This window comes from Frankliniella occidentalis, unplaced genomic scaffold (assembly GCF_000697945.3).
Source record: "Frankliniella occidentalis isolate FOCC.00 unplaced genomic scaffold, Focc_3.1 Scaffold22, whole genome shotgun sequence".
Taxonomy (NCBI): Eukaryota; Metazoa; Arthropoda; class Insecta; order Thysanoptera; family Thripidae; genus Frankliniella; species Frankliniella occidentalis.
Window position 1 is genome coordinate 1891818 of NW_026267152.1, and position 25600 is coordinate 1917417.

Consider the following 25600-nt stretch of genomic DNA (forward strand, 5'->3'; position numbering starts at 1 on the left):
TCTCTTTTTGAATTCGAGTTTTTGATAATTAAGGCGGGATCACGGATGATCAGGTCCATTTCCGGTTTCCTCTATGCGCTTGATGCGAGTTACCGAGGTTGTCCAGTTTAGTGCGGATCCGCACGGATTCCGCGGAACTTGCGTCCGCACGGATCCGCATAGCGGGAGAGGAGGGGAGGGTTTGAAATAAACGTTTTTCTACTCAGTAACACTACAGAAATAGGTTGGCATACACATATTTTTGATAAGAGGGCAGCAATGATCAATATGCTGTGAAAATATCGCGTCAGTAATACGAAGGTGAGGTTAGCGACCGCCATTTCGGCCGCTCGGCGCGCCGCCGGCCGGGCGGAGCGTGTGCTAAACTAAAATTGGTTTCTTGGATACTTAACTCCAGCAAAGTACATCGACCCTTACATCAAAATGAAGGTGACAGTTTAAGAATTACAACGGTATAATCCTTTTTGAAATTAAAGGCCTTGTACACGATCAAAGCCCCATCGCAAAATAGGCTGTTTTCCGAGATCACAATAGCTTTTTCAACGCCTATTTTCTCATGCTAGGAGGCGAGTTATCAATCTACATGAAGCGAGCCGATTTTCCGCAAGACCTTAAACTTTACATTGCTTTTTACCGCACTTTGATACGACTTCTAGTTTTCGAGAACGAAGCTCATATGTACACGCATGTCGGCCCGGGGCTGGACGCTATGGGCCGCGCGCCCGGCTCGACATGCATGTACAAATGACAGAATATTGATCATCTCTGCCCTCTTATCAAAAATATGTGTATGCCAACTTAATTCTGTAGTGTTACTAAGTAGAAGAACGTTTATTTCAAGCCCTCCCCTCCTCTCCCGATATGCGGATCCGTGCGGACGCAAGTTCCGCGGAATCCGTGCGGATCCGCGCCGGATCCGCACTAAACTGGACAACCTCACCGTTGAAGAGTGTTTTGAACTGCTTAGAAGGCAGTGCAAGTGCTACCCTAACTAGAGTGAATAATTTTCTTGAAGTATTTTTAGATATTGGCCACCACAACGGCATATCTGTGATTACTCATTCCACGGCTAGTACCTGAAAAGTATCCGTTTTATGCCTTTACTAATCGCAACGAAGAATTTATGTGATGTAAGTCAAGACTTTGAGAATTAAAGGCCAGAATTTGTGAGGAGAAACACACATCGGTGGCAGTAGGCTAGGCCTAGTCCAAGACGTTGCCGATAGGATGTCATGTTTTCGTTTTACGTCGTGACTCAGTGTTGAAAAGTGGGTGTGTTATGGTTAGAATTTCGATGTCTTTGATGCTCCATACTTCGAGCGGAACCTATTACACCCGAAAATCATGATTTGTGGGCAACCTACTTGAATGTTGACACATGTGACCCAGTTCGGATGTGATTAAATTGTTGCGTACGTCGTTCGGGTCAACCACTGCCGATGAACGCGTTCGTCACCGTGCATGGCGATTAATACTTAAACTTCTGATTTTTCTGGTGACCTGTTGTATGCCTGCTTGCACTCAACTGTATGCTCAGTTGTCAATAATGTTTTCATATCAAATACTTAGGTTATCCGTATAGTTGATAACTTTTTAAGGAGTTGTGTACAGTTTTTTCTACGTAAATGTTTACTTCTTACTGTGTTTTATAATCTCAGTCTAAAATTGTACTTATTTTGAAGCTAGTTTTATTTATATGTTTTTCGCTTTTTCTTTTACAGAACATTTTTTTGAGTGGTACAAACATTCCACAACGATTCTTCTGCTGTTGAATATCATCTATCATTCCATGCTATCTACTCCAAATTCCTCATGTATTTTAATTCTAAGCTGAAATTGGGAGTAGATTTTCTAGCTGACAGCTGCTGAGCTAAATGCTAAATGCAGAGCTACTTCTTATAAGCGCGTAAAATGGATCTTGGCATTGAATCCCACAGATGTGGTTACTGGAAATTTTCAGCTGAAACTTTTATCTTGGCTTTGCTTTTGAAGAAATCACAAGAAGTACACAGCGGCTTTGTGCTCGCTGTGCTCTTCTAATGTAGTGGAAATGGCTGCGTTGGCAAATAATCGCTACATAGTGCAAGTGTTTGTGGGATCCCTTTCACAGCACTATGAGGCCCTCTCTGTGGAAGCAAGTAAACAGACTACATCAGATGAAATTGTGTCATGTATTGTGGAGCGGCTTTCATTGGCCGAATCTGCACATAATTATGAACTTGCTGAGGTGGTAGGTGATAAGTTGGGCCAGGAATGTAAGGAACGTCGTCTAGGACCAACAGAGAGTCCAGTGGCTTTAATGCTTTTGTGGCCAAAGGAGTCTGATAATCAACAGTGCTACAGGTAGTTCTACCTTATTTTTATTTTGTTTCCTGTTTCATATTTCTGGTATAATCACAATGATGTTATTGGTTTCCAAATTAGGTTCTGTTTACGGGAAAAGATAAATGAAGCCTTCTGGGAGAACTCATTTTCTGTGGATCCACAGTTAATAAAGGACTACTTTCAGCGTTTCCTCTACCAACCTCAAGACAGAGAGTATCCAGATCTCTGCCAGCTCCCTGATCTCAATGAACAGACCTTACTTGACAACTTGCGAGCTAGATTTTCAGCAGGCCACATTTACACCTATGTGGGCTCAATCCTTATTGCTGTTAACCCATTTAAGGTATTGGTTTGAGTTCAACCTTTGCTTGAATCTGTTTCTGTTGCTTCTTTGTCCAGTAAGCTTAGTTTCTCTTTTTCTTGCCTCCTGCAGTTTCACCCTATATATAATCCAAAGTATGTCAAGTTATACCAAAACAGAAGATTAGGCACAGACTTCCCCCCTCACATATAGCTACATAATCTAGAACCACGTCTTGGTGCACAGAGCTGGGGTGTGATCCTACTGGAAAATCCATGCAATGAAAACATCCTTAACTTTTCTGGGCTGCAGCATCAAATCGAGAAACTTTTTGGTATTTATGGAGTACGGTTTGATGTGTCAGTTGAAGGAATAAGACTATCCAGTGAAGTTGATGTTCTTTCTCTTAACAAAAAAGTTTTGACTGTGTCCCTGGCAAATCATCCTGTTCCCAACAGTTCTTTCTGTACTCCAAACTTTCAATTTGTTGATGTTAACTATGCTGATAAAAAGTATACAGTTGTATTTAATGAGCAGGCAGGACCTGAAATTCAAACAAAACTTGTCCATGAATTTGTGAAAACATCATTTAAGACTGATAAGTTCAGTCTAATTGGCAGTGTTAGTAATGGACAAACTGTTAAAGTAAAATTGGGTTAATGTATTGTAGCAAAAGACGTGTTATTTATTTGTTTCAGTGCTGTATCTGTGAAGGCCAACTTTTCCTCCTGTGTGAAACTTTTTAACTCTGTTTATCTCTTACTTTGATACATGCTCTGAGGTGTAAATTAAATGGTCTGATTGTGCATGTGAACTTATAATAAAATTTTAAGGTCACCTCTAAACTGACTGTGTAATGCTTTTTTATAAATTTCCTTGGATGCTCTCCATAGTTTCTGGTTTGAATAAGAGAATAAGAGATACACCCGTAAAACAAAAGAATATTTATAACACGCATCACACCCATGCACCACACACTGGCTCTAAAATGAAGACTTAGCACTATCTTCCCCTTGAGTCTTACCATAGGCTCTTTCCTTTCTCTTTCTCTTTTTGAATTCGAGTTTTTGATAATTAAGGCGGGATCACGGATGATCAGGTCCATTTCCGGTTTCCTCTATGCGCTTGATGCGAGTTACCGAGGTTGTCCAGTTTAGTGCGGATCCGCACGGATTCCGCGGAACTTGCGTCCGCACGGATCCGCATAGCGGGAGAGGAGGGGAGGGCTTGAAATAAACGTTTTTCTACTCAGTAACACTACAGAAATAGGTTGGCATACACATATTTTTGATAAGAGGGCAGCAATGATCAATATGCTGTGAAAATATCGCGTCAGTAATACGAAGGTGAGGTTAGCGACCGCCATTTCGGCCGCTCGGCGCGCCGCCGGCCGGGCGGAGCGTGTGCTAAACTAAAATTGGTTTCTTGGATACTTAACTCCAGCAAAGTACATCGACCCTTACATCAAAATGAAGGTGACAGTTTAAGAATTACAACGGTATAATCCTTTTTGAAATTAAAGGCCTTGTACACGATCAAAGCCCCATCGCAAAATAGGCTGTTTTCCGAGATCACAATAGCTTTTTCAACGCCTATTTTCTCATGCTAGGAGGCGAGTTATCAATCTACATGAAGCGAGCCGATTTTCCGCAAGACCTTAAACTTTACATTGCTTTTTACCGCACTTTGATACGACTTCTAGTTTTCGAGAACGAAGCTCATATGTACACGCATGTCGGCCCGGGGCTGGACGCTATGGGCCGCGCGCCCGGCTCGACATGCATGTACAAATGACAGAATATTGATCATTTCTGCCCTCTTATCAAAAATATGTGTATGCCAACTTAATTCTGTAGTGTTACTAAGTAGAAGAACGTTTATTTCAAGCCCTCCCCTCCTCTCCCGATATGCGGATCCGTGCGGACGCAAGTTCCGCGGAATCCGTGCGGATCCGCGCCGGATCCGCACTAAACTGGACAACCTCACCGTTGAAGAGTGTTTTGAACTGCTTAGAAGGCAGTGCAAGTGCTACCCTAACTAGAGTGAATAATTTTCTTGAAGTATTTTTAGATATTGGCCACCACAACGGCATATCTGTGATTACTCATTCCACGGCTAGTACCTGAAAAGTATCCGTTTTATGCCTTTACTAATCGCAACGAAGAATTTATGTGATGTAAGTCAAGACTTTGAGAATTAAAGGCCAGAATTTGTGAGGAGAAACACACATCGGTGGCAGTAGGCTAGGCCTAGTCCAAGACGTTGCCGATAGGATGTCATGTTTTCGTTTTACGTCGTGACTCAGTGTTGAAAAGTGGGTGTGTTATGGTTAGAATTTCGATGTCTTTGATGCTCCATACTTCGAGCGGAACCTATTACACCCGAAAATCATGATTTGTGGGCAACCTACTTGAATGTTGACACATGTGACCCAGTTCGGATGTGATTAAATTGTTGCGTACGTCGTTCGGGTCAACCACTGCCGATGAACGCGTTCGTCACCGTGCATGGCGATTAATACTTAAACTTCTGATTTTTCTGGTGACCTGTTGTATGCCTGCTTGCACTCAACTGTATGCTCAGTTGTCAATAATGTTTTCATATCAAATACTTAGGTTATCCGTATAGTTGATAACTTTTTAAGGAGTTGTGTACAGTTTTTTCTACGTAAATGTTTACTTCTTACTGTGTTTTATAATCTCAGTCTAAAATTGTACTTATTTTGAAGCTAGTTTTATTTATATGTTTTTCGCTTTTTCTTTTACAGAACATTTTTTTGAGTGGTACAAACATTCCACAACGATTCTTCTGCTGTTGAATATCATCTATCATTCCATGCTATCTACTCCAAATTCCTCATGTATTTTAATTCTAAGCTGAAATTGGGAGTAGATTTTCTAGCTGACAGCTGCTGAGCTAAATGCTAAATGCAGAGCTACTTCTTATAAGCGCGTAAAATGGATCTTGGCATTGAATCCCACAGATGTGGTTACTGGAAATTTTCAGCTGAAACTTTTATCTTGGCTTTGCTTTTGAAGAAATCACAAGAAGTACACAGCGGCTTTGTGCTCGCTGTGCTCTTCTAATGTAGTGGAAATGGCTGCGTTGGCAAATAATCGCTACATAGTGCAAGTGTTTGTGGGATCCCTTTCACAGCACTATGAGGCCCTCTCTGTGGAAGCAAGTAAACAGACTACATCAGATGAAATTGTGTCATGTATTGTGGAGCGGCTTTCATTGGCCGAATCTGCACATAATTATGAACTTGCTGAGGTGGTAGGTGATAAGTTGGGCCAGGAATGTAAGGAACGTCGTCTAGGACCAACAGAGAGTCCAGTGGCTTTAATGCTTTTGTGGCCAAAGGAGTCTGATAATCAACAGTGCTACAGGTAGTTCTACCTTATTTTTATTTTGTTTCCTGTTTCATATTTCTGGTATAATCACAATGATGTTATTGGTTTCCAAATTAGGTTCTGTTTACGGGAAAAGATAAATGAAGCCTTCTGGGAGAACTCATTTTCTGTGGATCCACAGTTAATAAAGGACTACTTTCAGCGTTTCCTCTACCAACCTCAAGACAGAGAGTATCCAGATCTCTGCCAGCTCCCTGATCTCAATGAACAGACCTTACTTGACAACTTGCGAGCTAGATTTTCAGCAGGCCACATTTACACCTATGTGGGCTCAATCCTTATTGCTGTTAACCCATTTAAGGTATTGGTTTGAGTTCAACCTTTGCTTGAATCTGTTTCTGTTGCTTCTTTGTCCAGTAAGCTTAGTTTCTCTTTTTCTTGCCTCCTGCAGTTTCACCCTATATATAATCCAAAGTATGTCAAGTTATACCAAAACAGAAGATTAGGCACAGACTTCCCCCCTCACATATTTGCTGTTGCTGATGCTGCATATCATTGTATGCTACGTGAGAGAAGAAATCAATGTGTTGTTATTAGTGGTGAAAGTGGTTCAGGAAAAACTGAGAGCACAAATTTTCTTTTACATCATCTCACTGCTCTTAGTCAGAAAGGGAGTCATGGAAGCGGAGTTGAACAAACAATTCTTAGTGCTGGACCGGTGCTGGAGGTATATAATCTAAAATAAAATTACATTAATCTAATGTAATCATTCACTCTCACAAAACTATGACATTTTCATTACATTATTATCTATTTTTTCTAGGCTTTTGGTAATGCTAAAACGGCTCACAATAACAATTCAAGTCGTTTTGGAAAATTCATCCAGGTCAATTATAAAGAAAATGGAATGGTTCACGGGTATGTATCACTGAATGCAATCTTTCTTTAATTAATTTCCTGTAAAAAAATATATGTCAATACAGTAATTTTTAAATTTTTCTTACAGTGCTGTTGTCCAGAAGTATCTTCTTGAAAAATCCAGAATATGTTCACAAGGGAGAAATGAACGAAACTACCATGTCTTCTATTACCTGCTGGCAGGGGCCTCAGAAGTTGAGAGACAGCTGTTGCATTTGAAACGAGTTGATCAGTACAACTACTTGAACCGGGTAAACATTATTTTTATTTCGCACTTCGCATTTTTTTAACTAATTATCTAAAATATCATTCATCTCCAACAATTGTTAAATTTCAGAGTGGATGCTTCACATTAGATAATGTGGATGAAAAGTATGAGTTTTCTAGACTGCGCCAGTCTATGGAAATGGTAGGATTCACACTTGAAAAGCAAAGAAGGTTATTTGCTGTGCTCTCTGCTGTTCTACTCCTTGGTTAGTACTTAATAAATCAAGCATTTTTCTAATTTTATTTATTTGTTAAATTACTGAACTATTTACTTTTATGTAAGTAGACTTGTTGGCATCTTTGTGAGAAGGCCCAGAAGATCTCAGCTCCAAGGGTGCATTTTGATTGTATGTTACATATGTATCTGTTTTTAGGTAATGTTGAATTCCAACCAAGAAAATCAGCTTACCATCATGATGAGTCTGTTGCTGTTAAAAATCCAGAAATTGTGAGACTCATATCTGATTTGCTCAGAGTAAAGCAAGAAACCCTCCTTGCTGCACTCACAGCCAAAAGAGCCCGTGCCTCTGGGGAAACTCTTATAATTAACTATAGACTGCCTGAGGTGTGTTGCTTCTTCACCCATGTATTTTGTCTTGTATTAATTTGCTGTTTTACGAATTATTTCTTAAATTATAAATATTTGTGGATTGATGTCATAGGCTATTGCTGCTCGAGATGCAATTGCAAAGTGTTTGTATGGTGCTTTATTTGACTGGATTGTTCTTCAAGTGAACCATGCTCTCCTGTCCAAGAAAGACACACTCCGAGACCATCAGGGTAACTCAATTGGAGTTTTGGACATTTTTGGATTTGAAGATTTTGGATTATGTAATAGGTAAGGCTCATGTGTTCTTACATTTATTCTTATACTTACTTTTCAAAATTACATTCAGGTACTGTGTGTTCTATTTTAAAAATGAATGTGACATATTTGTTGTAGCTTTGAACAATTCTGCATCAATTATGCCAATGAGCATTTGCAGTACTACTTCAACCAACATGTGTTCAAATATGAACAAGAAGAGTACCGTAAGGAAGGCATTTGTTGGACTGATATTGATTTCATGGATAATACAGGCTGTTTGCAATTGATTGAAGGGAAACCCTCAGGACTCTTGTGTGTTCTTGACGACCAGTGCAAGTAAGATGGACTACCCTTTATCAATCAAAGTCACTGCAATTTTCTTTCGCTGGTATATGACAATATTTATTCTTTGTGGTTTTCTAGTTTTCCTGGAGCAACAAATGAGACTCTTCTCCAAAAGTTTAATTCAGTTCATAGAGAGAACAGTTTTTATGAAGTTCCACAGAAATGGGAAGCCGCTTTTATCATTCGCCACTATGCTGGCAAAGTGAAATATCAGGTTGTTATTTGTGATACTATAAGTATAGTTCATCTACAGTATTGATTTGAAATGTATTTTACCAAATAAATCATACATTACCTTTTTAGGCTGCTGAAATGCGCGAGAAAAACTTAGACCTGATGAGACAAGATATTGTTGGAGTGTTGAAAAATAGTAGCATGGCCTTCGTTAGAGAGTTGGTCGGAGCTGACCCAGTAGCAGTCTTTCGATGGGCAATTGTGAGAGCCTTTTTTCGTGGATATTTTGCTTTTCATGAAGCAGGAAAACGCCACAGACAAGAGAGGGGTATGTACTGCACATCTATTTATTTACAGAGTTGTGATGATAAAAAGGGTCACGTATATGTTTTATTCCAGCAGATGGAACCAAATCAAATTATGTCCATCTTCGCTGCCGTAATCACACTCCAAATGAAAATATCATTAGGTAAGTCTTTATATCCTGATTTATTTCAAACCTTATGCTAGGAATTGTGGTTCGGTCTATTGCATGTATGTGTTACACATTCCTCTGTGATATGATGCAGACAAGGAACTGAGTGTTTTGGGTCCAATGCGTGGTTTTTCGAATCTATTCAAATGTCTTTTAGTATTACAAATTCTGAAGTATTACCCTATTAATATTTGCGTTTCCAAGTTTCTTTTGACTGTTTTGCAATTGAATACTTCGTGCTCTGTATCACTGGTATATAATCTGCTAAGTATTGAAAGGATATAGGCAAAATATGGCATACATGTATGGTATCCCATTCATGGTACAAACCTGACACTCCGCTGTAGTATTGGTCACAGGGCTTTGAAAGCCTGGAATATTTAATTATCAGGGACCTTGAGATATTTTATGTCCTTTTTCTATTCAAATTTATGACTCTGGCTGTTAAGGAATATTTGAGGTGTCATCACCAATTTCATTGTAGTATGTGATGGTACTTTGTTCTGTTGTAGCCATCTAGTGACAGTGTCAGCTGTGAACCTCACTATTAACAGGATAGCGTAAGTGGTCGCAGCACTTTAATTGTCATGATTGTGTTGGTGCATGGTTGCATGCTTTTGTGAATCCACACCATATCAATGAAATAAAAATACAGGATTCGTAAAAGTATTAAATACTGGTGTGGTAACACGCTGAAGAAATTTGAAATTTATTTGCCTGGGAAGCAGCAGCTCTTTTTTATTAGCTATTTGATTTGTTGTTAGGCTTTTAGACTCCTCTGTCTGATATTTTAATGTTTGCCTTAATAATATGTATGGTATTAGAGTTCCATTTGTAGTTGTATGTTTGCATTCTTTGTGCTTTCCTTTACTTTAGTAAGGTTGGGTTTTTGCAGCTTTCGTCCCAAGAACAAATACAACCAGGAGCTTGAGAAAGATGGACGCTATCATATGCATCATCCTGCTAGTCACAAACGAGTGGCAACTGTAATTAGTGAGCATAGTGTGTTCAGCCAACATAGTCCTAACAACCGGAACCATCGTTTGTCTTGGCCCCAGTTGAGTTTATCTCATGAAGATAAAAATAATTCAAGCAATGAATCAAAATCCTCCCTATCTGGATGCAAGGAAATTGATTCTAAATGGGTGCCCACCTCCAAATGTTTGTGTCCCGATGAGGCAGAAGTTATGAATCGTGCCAACCAGATAGTCATGTATGTACAACAACCAAACAATACTTTTCTGAGGTGGTTAAAGCCATAAAACTAACAAGCTTCATTATGAGGGTAGCATCTTCATCCTTCAATTGCTTTGTTTACCCTACTTGTCCACATAGCAGCTCTTGGAGCTTCCCCTTATTATTGCCCTCATTAATTACTGACATCTAACTGAGGTGGTGGATACTTTTACTGCGCTATTAATATATTTGGTGGTGGGCTTTATTTGAATTGACTTCAGTAACTTTCTTCTCAAGTATTTAAGGTTTTGAGGGGTTCAAACAGTGTTTGTAAGCAAGAATTACTATCATCATTTCCAGTAAGAGCGCACAGCTCATGAAATATAGCAAGAGTAATTGCACATGTGCAGAAGATACTGGTATTGGTGTTATGTCTATTATTTTAATTTTGTACTATTGTAAACCAATTTATTATCCTCTATGGTCCATAATACCTTGCTGTTTATGTGCATTGCTTCTGTAACCAAAACAACAAAATTAATTTTGCGCTAAAAATGGCACTTGTTCTTTACATAGCCCTGTTGCACTCAGTGCCGTTCACTAAGGACGAGTGGGTAGTTTTCTCAGTGCTGTCTATTTGTAGAAAGTTTTTTTGTTTAAATGGATAATAGTATTGGAGGGGAGGGGGCGGGGGCATCAATGGGGCCCGAGGCAGGACTCGAACAGAGCCCCGGGGAACTTAGACTGAAAAACCCCCAAAGTTTTGTTAAGAGTTCTCAAAATAATGCTTTTAAACATGAAAAAAGTTCAATGTTAAAAGAGACACCAAGGTTCCTAATTTTGAATAGTATTACTTCCATGTTTGGAGCTGTTGTGTCTTCTGAGATTAAAATGTCCACTAACAAGCTGGGTTAGGGACTCAAAATGAACTCTGCAAAATCTGTTAAGAGATCTCAAAATAAAATTATTGAACCTGAAAAAATGTTGATTGCTTTTGTTGAGACCAGCGATTTTGCTGTAAAATGGCAATACCATCATGTCTGAAGATGCTGTGTGTTCTGAGATGAAAGACCAGATAGTTAAGGTGTTACACTGTACTGAGAAACAATACTCATTTTGGCTACCACCAAGCAGGTGATGGTGGGCCGGTAAAGAATGAGTAAAAAACCTATGGAGGAACACTATCTTTGCTTACAATTTTAGTTGGTTTAACCAATGCTGCTCTAAATTTGCTTCGCCCTCTTATTCTGTTTAAATCACCATATTAGTTTTTTTGGGTGTGAATTGTTTTTTAATGTTTAGTAGACAGTTAGTCTTTTATTTTGATATCTTTTAAGACCTACCTGTGTTCTGTATATAGTTATTTTTGTAATGACCTAGTCAAACCTTCCTGCATCTGTCTGCTGTTCAGTAAGGTATAATCTTGGCTCAAGCATTTTTTACACTAAAAGCATGGTTTTAAAATACATGCTGACCAAAATAATATGTTCTAATCTGTACATTGTGTTAGAGAATGTAATTTTACTGTCATAAAGGGTGTTTCATTCTTTTGGTTTCAAACTCATGAGTATAGTTTGTCTAATTTCATTTTAACATTTTCAGGAAAAACAAGTCATTTAGACCCCGTGAACGTGGAAAGAAAGGTTTAAAAAATCTTCAAACAGTCAAAACACTTGCTGGGCGAACTCAGAGTTACTCTCAACAGCCTGGGAAAGCTAGAAAACAACCCATGACTGTCACAGCTCAGTTTCAACAATCTCTGCACTCACTCATGGATACATTAAATCAAGCAAATCCCTTCTTTATTCGATGCATAAAAAGCAACGGTGACAAGGTTTGTCATAATTTCATCAAAATCATCATGAGACGTTAGTTTGCGTTTACACAGCAATTCAAACTTTATATCATTTCTTTTAAATTGTTGTGTTCTTGGTTTTGCAGATTCCTAATAAATTTGATGAGGAAACAGTTCAGAGGCAGCTGAGGTATACTGGAATGCTGGAAACTGTCAGAATAAGACAGGCAGGCTACAATGTGCGACTCACGTATGATGAGTTCATACAGCTTTACAGAATATTGCTGCCAAGAGGCCTAAAGAGCACACATGCTGATGTCAGAACTTTTCTGCTCACATTAAACTTAAACCGAGATAACTACCAAACTGGTGAAAGCAAAATGTTTCTCAGAGAGTGCGAAAAGCAGAAACTAGATTTCAAGCTACATCGCCAAATCATTGCAGCAATTATAAGCATTCAAAGATGGTTCAGGGGAATACTTGAGCGGCGTAAATTTTTGCGGATCAGAGAGGCTGCCATCACAATACAATCTTGTTGGCGCATTTTTCTCTCTCAGCGCAACATGCAACATCTGCAGTACACAGCTGCTGCCACTGTCATTCAGAAAAATTGGCGAGCTTATCAAACTGTCCTTTGGTTCCGTCGACTCAAAACTAGTTTAGTCAATTTCCAGGCTTATGCCCGCGGCTACCTTGCTCGCCAAAGATTACTTGCTGCTCGACATAACCGCCAGTTATCCAAAGAAACCAGCCTAGAAGAGCAACATGAAACTGAGAGGTACTAATCCCACTTCAAATTATTTCTTGTGAAGTACCTGAACTATCACTCTATACCCATATTTATAACTATTTACAGCACTGTATTCTATGATGACAGTGATACTGACAATGTGGGGGCTGAATTGCTCAAAAGGAACTTCAAGCCATCCCGTCACCACCGTGTTGAACAACCTGATCCCTTGCAACATGATACAGTCCAGGACAAAAAGTAAACAAAGTTAATCTCTTTATAAACCTGAGTTTGACCCTTTTTCGCTTTGTGTAAAACTAACATTCCATTTCCATTATTTCAGATCCATTGATCTGAGGGATGAGGCTGTAGGCTTTGACTTAAAATATTCAAAAAGAAAATTGACTCAAAAGCAAAAGCTGAGATCTAAGACTGATACCTTTTTTGATAATGCTTCATGTGTTGGTGAGTTAATTTCCTTTTGCCTATCGTGGCTGAGACAACATTTCTGGCATATCATAACTCTTAAACTTTGTTGTCCATTTTCAGTGTCTGAGAGGAAAGGGAGCTGTGACTCTTTGGCATCTCAAAGAAGCAGTGATTCTCAGTCAAGCACTACTGTTCGCGAAACACTGCATGTTGCGAAGAAGCAACTGCAAGCATTTATTGGTAAGCAGCATTTTAACTATAAGACAAATTTTGTCAATCCAATAACAGTCCCTAAATTTTGTGGATTATTTGACAATGTTTTAATGTTGAAATTATCTGTCTATCAAGGTGGAAAGAGTAGCATTAAAAAGTTAGAAAGTAGCACACTTTTAGCTCAAAGTGACAGTGAAACTGAGGAGAATCATGGTGAAGTGTCAAGCGTGTGGAAAAGACGTTCAGGTCATCAACCTATTTCTCGCCAGCCTCATGTCACTCAGACACATACTCATACTCATTTTGGTCATCATGCTCCTGGAGTTCAACCAGTCTCACCTGTGGTAAGTTTGGACAATCTAAATGCATTATTTATCCTCTAAAGAAATTAAATACTACTTGTACCAAGTTGGCAACAAATGCTAGATGGACCAGAGAACTAATGAAATTTTTTTATATTGCAGCATTCCACTCACAAACATGATATGGGTGAGCCTAACCCAAGAGTTTTGCAGAGAAGAGCACTCCGAGATGCAAATGGCAGCAGTGGAGACTTTAAGCATGATCGTGAACCAGAAGTTCCCACTCGCATGGCTAGAAGACGAGATCACATTTGTCGTAGTATGGGTGAAGAGTACACGGATGGCCGAAGTAAAACTAATGGTACTTCTTAAAATTACTGGAAGTTGAAGCACTTAAGTGAAGCTATGTCATCTAACATATATTACTTTACAGATGGTCCACCTCCCATAACTGAAGGTTCAATTAGCAAAATAACTGTGTGGCCTGCTAAAGCTAGAGAAATTTTGGAATCAAATGTTGATTCAGGGTTGCCATTTTCCTCATCTTCTGGGCCCCAAGTTACATTATTAGCTGCAAAGCGTAATCGTAGTTCTGGAGCTGCTCATTCTCATTCAAGTTTTGCTCTCCTAGATGTCAAGAGAAGAAATAGTGATCCTGCTAACCAAATTGGTTCTCCTCAGGTGAGTTCTATTATTGTTTGATTATCACATCAAACTGTTCGTTTCAAAATTACAGAGGCCTTACATTTTAAGGCCCTGTGTATTTTATCTATCTATCCTATGGAATTCCCCACACAATATTCTAATTTCTTTTTTAGAGTCCCCCCAAAACACAACATCAGTCGTCTGATGTTTTAGAATGGAAAGGGACAACAATGTTCACAATTGCTAATCACAGCTTTCGTAAACAAGCAAGGTTTGCCAAAGGAGAGTGCTGTACTTATTGTTTTACACCCATGGATGCCTTTGTCACTCAAGGATTTAAATGCTCAGGTAAACAGAAAAACTTTTTCCAACATAATGAACTACTGGTGATTTGATGTAATGCTAATTGTATTTACATTTCCTTATTCTCAGATTGCAAGCAGGTTTTTCATACCAAGTGTATCCAAAATGGCGGGGTTTTGCAAATGCCCTGTCCGACTCCCCATCCACAGGGTGCTGCTGTGAAACCTGGTAGAAGAAAACCTCGGAAGAATGCTAGAGCTCCAACTGACGCCAAACCTATTGTAGAAAGCAGATTTTCTCTTACTGGTACTTCACAGTTCACTGATAGCCAGGATAAAATTATCTCTGATGCTAAAGAGTTGCAACTAATGCATGACTTTATAAATTCAAAGGTGCGTCATGATCTGATCTAGTGTTTGTTTAAAATAATAATCTCACACTGTTTGTCATTTAAAAAATTATGTGAATTTTTTTTTTTTTCTTTTCTTTTCTTTTGTTTTTGTTCATCATGTGAATAATAATTGTTCTATTTGCGCAGATTTACAAAATGGAAAGCTTAGAAGGACAGAAGCCAAGTCGAGTTGATCGAGTTTTTAAGCAAGCATTGCGAGAATTTAAAGATAATTTGGTTGCCACGTACAGTGTAGTGAATAAACAAGGCCCAGAGACACTAAACATCAAATACAAGGATTTAATTGCAAATTTTATGCATGTGAGTTTTGTGAATTTTTCTTATTTAATGTGCCAATATTTTTCTCAATTTTTTGTAATAGTGAGATGTATATCATAAATCATTTCATTCCCTTGCCTTTTTTAAAAATTCAACTAACCCTGAAAGACCTTGTAACCTAGGGGTTGGGGTTTCATTTTCTAAAATTTGAATATTTTTGTGATGTGTCATGGCAGGTGATGGAGACTGTGTGTAACCAAGAAAATACAAGAGAGGATTTTCCTGTAACTATGGGTGTGAATGCATTTCGTGGTTTTATGAATGAATTCATGAATAGATCAATTACTGAAAAGGAAAAGCCAGGTCGCAAACGCAAGAAAGAAAAGGACAAAGACAAAAAGAGAAGAGGAGACGAGCCAATCAGACATGGAGGACACACCTTTATGCTCACCATCATTAATATACCCACTGCTTGTGAAGTTTGTAGCTCCTTCTTTATGTGGCCAATTGAGCGAGGACTGGTTTGTCAAAGTATGTATAACAATTATCCTTAGATTATGAATGTGTTGTACATCTTTGTCGTTAAACACTAAATCAATGTATGTACCCTTGCCCTCCCGTAAAGATTGCAAGCTGACATGTCACAAGAAGTGTTATTTCAAAGTAAGCTCAGATTGTGGAAAAGAAGCTATGGGCTCAGGTACAGATGGTGTTTGTACCCACAAGATATTTGGCACACCTTTGCATCAGTTAGTGAGTGGAGACATAAAGGTTCCAATTGTAGTGGACCGGCTCATTACCACTATTGAAATGTATGGGTTATACACTGAGGGAATCTATCGCAAATCTGGGGTATGTAACCTTACTTGCTTACAACTAACTTAAAATTGCTTCTGAAGTAAATGCTAACCAACATTCTTTTCTACAGGTCACATCAAAAGTAAAAGAATTAAAAGCTCGATTAGAAGCAAGTGGAGATGGCAGTAGTTCTGGAGTGCATGATGAACCTGTTGACTTTGAGACATATCCTATTCATGTTCTTGCATCTGTCCTTAAATGCTTTTTGCGTGAGATGCCTGAACCTCTTTTGACCTTTGATTGTTATGAGGACTTTCTGAGAGCTGCTAATCTCACAGAACCAGCTGACAGAGTATCTACTTTATATGCAATTTTGAAAAAATTACCAAAGCCTAACTTTGATCTGATGGAAAGATTAATTTTTCATCTAGCTCGGTAAGGCAATCGAGAAATATTCTTTTTGCCATTTCCTGGCTTGTTGTGAAATGGTAAACATTTTATCAAATTAATTAAAACGTGTTTCTGGTATTTCATTTTTACAGAGTTGCTCTACATGAGGATACCAATAGAATGAGTCCCAGTGCTCTTGCAATTGTCTTTGCACCTTGTGTACTACGGACCAATAAAGTGGTCCCTGCTCAAGATTCTCTTACTGATATAAGTCGCCAAACACAATGCATTGAAACAATAATTTCAGAGCAGCTGAGAAAGGTCCGATCTACTCTTGCAGATATTGATACATTGGATGAGGCTTGTCACACGGCAACTCATCGCTTGTCTTCCTTACGGAGTTCCAAGGTTTGTGTAATGTATTACTTACTGCAAATGAGTTTCAAATTATATTTCAATTCATCCCATTATATTAAGGTAATAAATTAAGGGTACTCATAACTAGTTGCTATTGCAGATCTTTACTCCAGAAGAGCTGCTGCCTGTTCGAACACCCACACATGATGAGGAGGCAATACTTGTTGGTCACATTCAAGAAATGGAGAAAGAAAAGGCTTTGTTGACATCAGCCTTGCCTAGTCTTACTCGTGCTTCTTCTGATGATGATCTACTGTCAACTGATATGGATGATGGTAGTCTCGATGATGGTGCTGAAATAGAGAGTGAAGGTATTACAGTTAATTCTGGTTAAACTTTGAGACCAAGTTTTTAAAACACGATGGTTGATTTTGAGTTACGTACTTGAAACATGTGATTTATGGTTTCCTTCTTATCACAATTTTTAGGGGGTAGACACCACAGACGTATTTTATCCAGAACAGAAGATGATCATGGTCCCCGCCAGTATTCTGCTGATGGAACTCCTAAACAATCATCTTCGTCATCCCACTTAAGTGTTACCTCTCGTTATTCATCTTCTAACGATTGTGATGAGGACCCCATTATGGTATGATACGCTTAATTTAGCTCCTCCTGCTGGACATGTGGAGCTAATTGTGTTTTTCCTTTCCATATTTTAAAAAACTGTTAGGAGGATGTCTTCAGTTGTTCTCCATTAAATAAATTGTAAGTTTTGTTGAACTTTTTAATTAAGGGGTTTCTTAATGATCTAAAAGAAATTTTAATAGTCCCTATACAATTATGCTGCCAAGACAGAGTTCATTGTACTTTTAAGAAATATATTTTTTAAACTTAAGTGTCTAATTCCAATGTTATAAGTTAGTTGATTTAGCTCAGCGACCGTTAAAGAGTATGTTATATGAAGCATTTATAATTGTGGATGAAAACTTTCTTTTCTTCAATTTTATTATGTATAAGCATTATCTGTGTTGTAGTTTAAAGTCAGTTGTATCTTTTAATGCTTTGATGAGTGGTTCCAGTGATTGGTAGTTGTGGTAGGTCAATGCCATTTGTGTTATGTGTCTAGAACAAATTTAGTGATAACTATTCTTTACTGAATCTTGCCCTCTTTCATTGTTAAAATTTTCAACTTTCATGATATTTTGAGGGTTTATGGATTATATTGACCCGGCCTGTTGGAATTTGAAGCTCATAACAGTGTTCTTACTCAGTCTAACTCGAAGAAAAGTAATATTTATATTTTATATAGCGGCACAGCAAGAAGTGCGTGAACAAATGAATAATTGTGTTATCTTGCCTGCGCTTGATCATACACTGGATTTATCATTTCCATTTCATTTGTGTGCAGAGTAGTTGGGTGTCTTGTGTGTTATTGTGTGTAAGTAGTAATTTGATTGTAAATGCAATTTGACACCAAAGATTAAATTTGTTTGTCTTGGAATACTTATTCCATGTTACATATCATGCTCTTTCTGGTTTTTAGGTATCAAATTTTTGGAGGTTGTCAGAACTATGTTACCCTGTTGTGTCCGTTCTGTGAACTTTACGGTAATGAGTGCTTTCAATATACATCTAGTGTTGTCACCAAATACAGTCATTCTTTTAAAGTTATATGTGGTCACCATCCTTATCATACTTGTATTTCATATAGGAAAGTTCCTATATACATAATTTTCTGTATTTATTGAACTGACATTTTCTTCTTCAGTACAAGCTATTTTTGAATACTTGTGTTTGTGCACAGTTGAAAGTTACAATCTCATGAACAAAACATATAGTTGTGAAACTTATTCCAATCTCAGAAACAACAGATATCATACATTGTGGCTTTATGTGTTTGAAGTATATGAGTATGTTCTGTCAACCTTACAAAACTGCAAACTTTTATTGAACATGTTAGTTCATAACAATATGAACAGTTCTGTTCCGCAACGTCTAGTTTTCATTTATGGAGTGTGATATTCTCCTTTGTTTCTCTTACTCCTATTTTTCTCTTTTACTATCTAGAAAGGAAGGTTTGTGATAATCTTTTCTTATACTCTGTTCTTCATTTTGTCTGCATTAATTCCCTCATTGGATTTATAAATGGACGAGCTCATCTCAAAATGGTGTCTCGCTAAAATGGTTTTTTTTCGTGTTTTTTTTTTTAAATTTTATTATTTTCACAGTACTGGATATGGAGAACGAAGTCAAAAGCAACTTTAGATGCTTGCTCATAACCAATATTGTATTATATTTTTCAAGGAAGAGATCAAGTTTGTTGTATTATAGTCTATGGTTGCAAAATATGTTATTTTCTGCTATGGTCACATCAATGCCACTTTATTTCTGGCATTTTTTTTTCTTCCATAGTTTAGAAGGGGTGTTCATTTGTATTTGAATAGAATGACATGGGAAGTCAGAAACCTTCTCTTAATATTTCCATGACATAGATAATTGTTTGTCTTCCCACTTTTTCTCTTTGTTAAAATTACGCTCATATATTGGCTTCTTTATCTGAGCTTGCACAAAATTCAACTTCTTGTAACTGCAGTGTATCGGTATGTCTGAACGAAGCGAAACTAGGAACTTCCTCTTATGCTACCTGAATTTTTAAGTATCAAATAAGAAATGTTAAAGTACTTCTAAAAAGAATGCGTACTTCTATTGTCTCAACACAAAAATATTCTGTATTTGCTTTTGTATTCTTAATTGAATTATTTTGGTATTGTGTTTTATAAATATTTTACGCCACTAAGATTCATAACTATTAAATGTATGCCCATCTCTTAGTCTTGAATCTGCATTTTTTATTTGGGTTGTAGTTAATGATGAATAAGAAGCTTTCTTAACTCGTATATCTTTCTTCTTTATGCTGCTCAACTTTTTAATTAATTTCCATGAGACTTCTGTAGTTGTTAGTTGAATGCTGCAGAGTCAGACTGTGTTATTGTACCTGCCTTCCTTCCATTGTCTGTTTTTCGAACCAACACTTTTATCAGTCGCCTGCATCATGACTAAGTAAAAGCTTCACCAATAATCCTTTCTGTGGTCCATTAAACGAAGTAGGTGTGCCATTAGTAGTACCATATAGTATCAAATGGCAGTCCAACTACAAATTCTTTTTCATTTTCATTTTTTTAAAATTTGATTGGAGTATTGGGTATTTCTTTTGTTTTGATTTACTGAGTAATTTTTTGATCCATACTGGAGAAGTGATTGTTGTACCTATTTCCTTTATTTACAAAAGCAACACTGCTGCTTCTATTTGAGGCAAAACTCATCAACTTCCTCACAGCTCTTTACTTTATATGTAAACACCGTTTAATTGCTTATTTCAAACAATTTGCTCATTTTTGGTGTGAAGCTAGTGTTTATTCTGTAATGCAATTAAGTAAATTGTGAATACCATCTTAATGAAAGGTATATGGATCAGTTCATTGTCCTATATCATGTTAATCATTTGCATTCTGTAGTAAAGGATGTGCCATGAAATAAGATTTATGTATTTCCTGCAGGGCATTGCAGGGTGTGCTTTACAATTAGAGGCATCTTCTGGTATTGATGCGGCGAACATGTGTCTTTCCGTGGTAGGTTTCCAGACTTGTGTGATTTTTTTTCCCTTTTTGTGTTATCCATCTTCACCTCCAATATTATGCATCACTTACTATTGTTATTTTACTTGATGATTGGTTATGGCTGATCTGTTCTGTTGTTGTGTACTTATAATGTTTATAATGTCATGTTATATTTCTCTGTGTATTACTCCAACTCATTCAATATGTTTACTATCTTTCAATATTTTAACAACGAACTTCCATTGGCTAGTTAGACATTTTTAACTCTAGTTTATCATAATTTTCCAATCTTTATGTCATAATTTGCACTGATTGGATAAACTCTATGCAATTAAGTACTGTGTGTATATGATCTGTTGCTCCCTTTAACTTATTTGATGTTTTCCAGACCAACCATTTTTAAGACTTATGTTTAAGATGAAATACTCACATAATTCCTGTTGTAAATACAAAGGCTAGTGTAATTCCAAAATTATGGGAATGTTTTTAACAGAAGAGGCCAGATCACACACAGGAGTTCTACACTTGTTAAGAAGGCTTTTCCAGTATGCTTGTATTTAATTATCTTATTCGTCTCATCAATTTTTAAGTTTGATGAGTGTGCATTACTTGGATCCTTGATACTCCATATTGGTGGTTTTCTTATTTATTAATCTATTTTGTGTGGTAATTTAATCAAAATGTATTAGGTGGTTGTTTTAATCATGTGGTTTTCATGAAGAAATCCATTCTTGTGCATTTCTGTATTCTACATTTCTAGATTTCATTCTCTGTTCCATGTTAAGTTGTCTAATGTGATTGCTGTATGCCCTTGTTCTTCTTTATTTTATTTTTGTAATCTATTGTACTTTTTAAGACTTGTACAAAGGTACTGGTGAGTCAGTGACTCACTGCTCCATGATGCTCTCTAGTCAGAGAGGAAGTTTGTTACAATCTATTTATATCCCATGTGTTACTTTCAAGCTGGACTAACCATGCAGTTGCCTTTGTTAACTCTCATTTTCTTCCAATTGCCTGCCAGGTTTAATGTGATTGATCTGAATGTGTGATTTTGTTAGGTAATGATTATGACTGTAAAATGGTACGGCATGTTATGAATTGCAAAAGTGGTAATAGTTTATTATATCTGTTTGTATGAAAAGTGTACAGAAATAAACAATAATTATATCACTTATTCATTTTAAGCATTCCCTAACGTCCATAGGGTCATCCATGATTACGCTTTCTAGGAAGGATTTGATTGAACCAATGAAAGGTGGGGGATTTGAAGAGAGCCTCGGGATCTCATTGGATGGCCTGATCCTGTTCTTAATACCAACAATGGCACAAGCAACCTTTTAGTGTGGAGAGCAATGAAGACCCGCTCTAATCCTCTCTTCAATAGAGATCTAAAAACTTTAATCATTGTAGTATTTCACTGTATCAACCATGCAAAGAACAACAGTAGAAATACTGTCATTGACTTCCCCAGCAGTACCAAAGCCTCCACAACTACGTGTCGTTTGGCACTAAAATGGAATTACTTCACAAGGAAGTTCTTATCTTATTACGGGTGAACGTTGTTACTTCGTCGTCCAATCGTCGCAAACTTTGAAAGCCCTAGTAAAATATTTAGAGTTTGCCCTTAAAATTGTGAGCCGTTGGTAAGCGTTTTGTCGTTTGAAGTGTAGTGTCCAAGGAACATTTCTAGCGTGCTAGTGTGATGATTTCAGAGAATTCAATATTGGATCTTGGCCTTGGGCGTTTTGGTGCAACCTGGTCCAACCCGACCCCGGGTGACGACGTGGCAGGGGGCGTAAAGGCAGCCGTAGGAGGGGCGTAACGCCAACACAAGGGTGGGCTATGGATCGATCGGGCCATCTCTCGTCTGGTCACGTGACGTTCTCCCTCCCCTTTCCCCCACTCCCCTCCCCCACGAGGAGAGCCAACGACGTGCCAGCAGCGAGCACTCAGCGGTCACAGCTCGCCCTTCCTCCTACTCTACCGACACCCACCCGAGGTGAGTGGTCACGTCTGCATGTCGCTCCCCGTGTCGTTAGAAGATTGACTTTGAAATAGTTAACATTGGCCCACTTTTCCGTGCTTTGCCCTTCACCTGTATTGATCGCCACCGTCCGCTGACAGTAGTCCCATTTGTGGTATAGTTCTGCTATCGAAGGCGCCGTCCGCCGGTCTGACGTTAGTGTCACCGGTCGATTTTCGTGAAGGAAAGTGGAAATTTTGCATTCGAACCGGACATGTGCGTGGCTCAATAGTGAAATTATCATGTTTAGCGCGGTTCTGGGGTAATTTTGGTTTGCGCGAGTTAGTGCAAGTGTTTCATAAGCTTCCTTGGTCCGTGACCTTGGCTTGTCCTTCTGGCATTTATTCTTACAGTGAAGGGTTGTTTGAATGGCAAGTTCAGGCATCAAAACGTTCTGAGCTTGGTATTCTCCCAGTAAGTGGGCGTGTCACTTTTAGTCCATAGGATTGTCTGATAGGTCGTACTTTAGTATGACAACTGACAGCAGTTAGCAAGCCCCTGTGAAATGCTGTGTCCTTGACATTGGGATGTTCTAGTGGTGAATCAACTGGGAAGACCCGATTCTTCTAGCATTGGGATTGGGTTGGTAATCAATTAGCTATTACATTGTCAACTCAACTTTTTCAATTTTTCTTGACAGACAAACCAAATCATCATGTCCAAGATCGGAATCAACGGATTTGGCCGTATTGGCCGCCTGGTCCTCAGGGCTTCCATTGAGAAGGGTGCTCAGGTAAGTCAACTCTCAATGTTGTTGCATCAGAAAATTTCAGACGTTATCTAATTCATGACATACATTATTGCTTAGGTTGTTGCTATCAATGACCCCTTCATTGGAGTAGACTACATGGTCTACCTCTTCAAATATGACTCCACCCACGGTCGCTTCAAGGGTGAGGTGAAGGTTGAGGGCAACTGCCTTGTTGTAAACGGTAAGCATACTCAAACAAAATTGACAGTTGACTGAAACATACAACTTTTTCTATATGAAAAGGGATAAATGAGCTCTGACTAACTTATGCCATTTCAATACTTACAGGCAACAAGATCCAGGTGTTCCAGGAGCGAGACCCCAAGGCCATCCCATGGGGCAAGGCTGGTGCTGAGTACGTTGTTGAGTCCACTGGTGTCTTCACCACCACCGAGAAGGCCTCCGTAAGTTTAACTGACTTACCTGACATGCTATGTAACTGTTCAAAGATCAGTTGTTTCATTTATGTTATTTTTCAGGCTCACTTGGAGGGTGGCGCCAAGAAGGTCATCATCTCTGCCCCCAGTGCTGATGCTCCCATGTTTGTCTGTGGTGTCAATCTTGATGCCTACCAGCCATCCATGAAGGTTGTCTCTAACGCTTCCTGCACCACCAACTGCTTGGCCCCTCTTGCCAAGGTCATCCATGATAACTTCGAAATCGTTGAGGGTCTCATGACCACTGTCCATGCCACCACCGCTACCCAGAAGACTGTTGATGGTCCCTCTGGCAAGGTATGTAAGAGATAAGTAAAGCATGTTGAACACTTAATTAATGTATTGGCTGCTGATCTGAATATTTCTTTCCTTAGCTGTGGCGTGATGGCCGTGGTGCTGCTCAGAACATCATTCCAGCTGCCACCGGTGCTGCTAAGGCTGTTGGCAAGGTCATTCCAGCCCTGAATGGAAAGCTCACTGGTATGGCTTTCCGTGTTCCTGTTGCCAATGTCTCCGTGGTTGATCTCACTGTCAGGTGAGTTATCTGTAACCACTGATAATGCTCCTATCAGCTTGTGTTACCCTGTAATCTGAGTGTCTGACCTTTACAAATCTTGCTGAAGTATTTTTTTAACATGCCTGTTCCTTTTCTTAGGCTGGGCAAGGGAGCCAGCTATGATGACATCAAGGCCAAGGTAAAGGAGGCTGCCAATGGACCCCTGAAGGGCATCCTGGGTTACACTGATGAGGAGGTTGTTTCCTCTGACTTCATTGGTGACAACCACTCTTCCATCTTTGATGCTGCTGCTGGCATTTCCCTAAACAACAACTTCGTGAAGCTTATCTCATGGTAAAACAAATTCTAGTGTTTTATTTAAACTCATGCACAGTTCAACAATTTTGTAAAAAAAATTTCTCTCTTCTCAGGTATGACAATGAGTATGGCTACTCCAACCGTGTTGTGGACCTCATCAAGTACATGCAGTCCAAGGACTAAATTTTTTAACTCTACCTATGTCAACCATCTTTTAAGTGTCTGAGAAAAGCACATTTCTAGATTACAAGACTAGTCGCTAGAATCAAATTGTAACAACCCGTACTTGATTTGTGCTTTCATTGAAATCATTTTATTTGCTACGAAAAAATATAAATTATTATAGATCTGTACATTTGCTTCTTTTAAGTCCTAAGCCCATTGCAAATGTCTATTTATTTCCTGCATGGAAGGTCTATTCTCCCACATTGATATTATGTATGATAACATTCTGATCTGTGAATGTTTACTGCTGAACTAGATTTTCTGCAGAACAGTATTTAAGATATGTCTGTAGGATTGTCATTTAAAGTTGATTCCAGACACTGCATGTACAATATCTGGTGCTGTAGTTGTCGTGCTCAACTGCACACTCGTGTACGGTCAATATTTGACAATAAATATTGGAGGAAAAAGTCACGAATCTTATATAGCAAACCCACTCCTTGCACATCTGAAGTATTCACTTATTGGTGACACATACTCGAATTTTTGAAATTCAATTCGCCGAATGCGGGAGCGATTACATATGCTCTGAAAAAATAAGATAAACTAATAGTGAGGTGATAAATGTTTCGATTTTTTTTTCACTTTATTATTTTTTGCATGAATTGGACAAGTTGCACACGAATCAATGAATGAACCCTGATTCCTCCCAACTTTGCAGTCAGTTTTCAGTTGTTTTTTGTCTTTTTTAATGGTCTTCGGTTGAGAACAAGGTGGTCGTCATAACGTCGACTTTGGCAGCTCCTAGAACTAAAACTACTTGGCGGATGGACCACTCAGTTTTTTCCGTTCGGTCATTCATGAGGCACTTTCCAAGGCATGCTGGGTAACGCTGCCCCCCCCCCCTCCCTTTTCCACCGATGCCAGCGCCACCACCATACCCGACTTCGTCTCGCCCCGCTCGGCTCGGCTCGGCCCTCGGCTCGCGTCCGCGCCTCGCCTCTCGTCTCGCGTCG

The 25600-nt window shown here is 38.7% G+C and overlaps 3 protein-coding genes across 19 annotated transcripts in view; all 3 read left to right on the top strand.

Moving 5' to 3' along the window:
• Positions 1-3471, top strand: part of LOC113206899 (isoleucine--tRNA ligase, cytoplasmic) — a gene marked incomplete in the record, with an annotated part of 8449 nt that extends 4978 nt beyond the window's left edge. The window contains 1 exon segment of the mRNA XM_052264941.1: positions 2840-3471. Coding sequence (XP_052120901.1) covers positions 2840-3286 — 447 coding nt within the window.
• Positions 953-21568, top strand: LOC113206898 (unconventional myosin-IXb). 15 transcript variants are annotated; one of them, XM_052264934.1, is made up of 32 exons: positions 953-1130; positions 1722-2343; positions 2425-2668; positions 6431-6706; positions 6803-6897; positions 6986-7148; positions 7235-7370; positions 7539-7729; positions 7827-8002; positions 8108-8308; positions 8396-8531; positions 8621-8819; positions 8891-8960; positions 9479-9526; positions 9862-10179; positions 11745-11976; positions 12084-12715; positions 12794-12925; positions 13011-13132; positions 13217-13336; positions 13445-13653; positions 13774-13972; positions 14045-14292; positions 14430-14604; positions 14689-14951; positions 15098-15271; positions 15466-15760; positions 15855-16081; positions 16158-16462; positions 16570-16825; positions 16935-17145; positions 17263-21568. In XM_052264934.1, the coding sequence occupies exons 2-32, from the start codon at positions 2051-2053 to the stop codon at positions 17427-17429; spliced, it is 6513 nt and encodes a 2170-aa protein (XP_052120894.1). In that variant the 5' UTR covers positions 953-1130; positions 1722-2050; the 3' UTR covers positions 17430-21568. The 15 variants fall into 15 exon arrangements, with proteins under 15 accessions (XP_052120894.1, XP_026278963.1, XP_052120895.1 ...); XM_026423178.2 differs by having other exon boundaries at positions 12815-12925; XM_052264935.1 differs by lacking the exon at positions 2425-2668 and adding an exon at positions 6097-6340.
• Positions 21569-22231: 663 nt separating this feature from the next.
• On the top strand, positions 22232-25054 carry LOC113206897 (glyceraldehyde-3-phosphate dehydrogenase 2). 3 transcript variants are annotated; one of them, XM_026423174.2, is made up of 8 exons: positions 22233-22393; positions 23058-23150; positions 23226-23349; positions 23457-23572; positions 23648-23902; positions 23980-24140; positions 24261-24455; positions 24533-25054. In XM_026423174.2, exons 2-8 carry the CDS (start codon positions 23073-23075, stop codon positions 24600-24602), a joined length of 999 nt encoding a protein of 332 aa, XP_026278959.1. In that variant the 5' UTR covers positions 22233-22393; positions 23058-23072; the 3' UTR covers positions 24603-25054. The 3 variants fall into 3 exon arrangements, with proteins under 3 accessions (XP_052120915.1, XP_026278959.1, XP_052120914.1); XM_052264954.1 differs by lacking the exon at positions 22233-22393 and adding an exon at positions 22486-22532; XM_052264955.1 differs by lacking the exon at positions 24533-25054 and having other exon boundaries at positions 22232-22393; positions 24261-24459.
• The last annotated feature ends 546 nt before the right edge of the window (positions 25055-25600 follow it).

Bases quoted from the DNA above. Each gene is read 5' to 3' on its own strand.
- LOC113206898 (XM_052264934.1), top strand. From the start codon at position 2,051: ATGGCTGCGTTGGCAAATAATCGCTACATAGTGCAAGTGTTTGTGGGA. The intron at 14,605-14,688 runs GTAAACAGAAAA...CCTTATTCTCAG, and splicing joins TCAAGGATTTAAATGCTCAG to ATTGCAAGCAGGTTTTTCAT. The intron at 15,272-15,465 runs GTGAGTTTTGTG...GTGTCATGGCAG, and splicing joins TAATTGCAAATTTTATGCAT to GTGATGGAGACTGTGTGTAA.
- LOC113206897 (XM_026423174.2), top strand. From the start codon at position 23,073: ATGTCCAAGATCGGAATCAACGGATTTGGCCGTATTGGCCGCCTGGTC. The intron at 23,350-23,456 runs GTAAGCATACTC...CAATACTTACAG, and splicing joins CAACTGCCTTGTTGTAAACG to GCAACAAGATCCAGGTGTTC. The intron at 24,141-24,260 runs GTGAGTTATCTG...TCCTTTTCTTAG, and splicing joins GTGGTTGATCTCACTGTCAG to GCTGGGCAAGGGAGCCAGCT.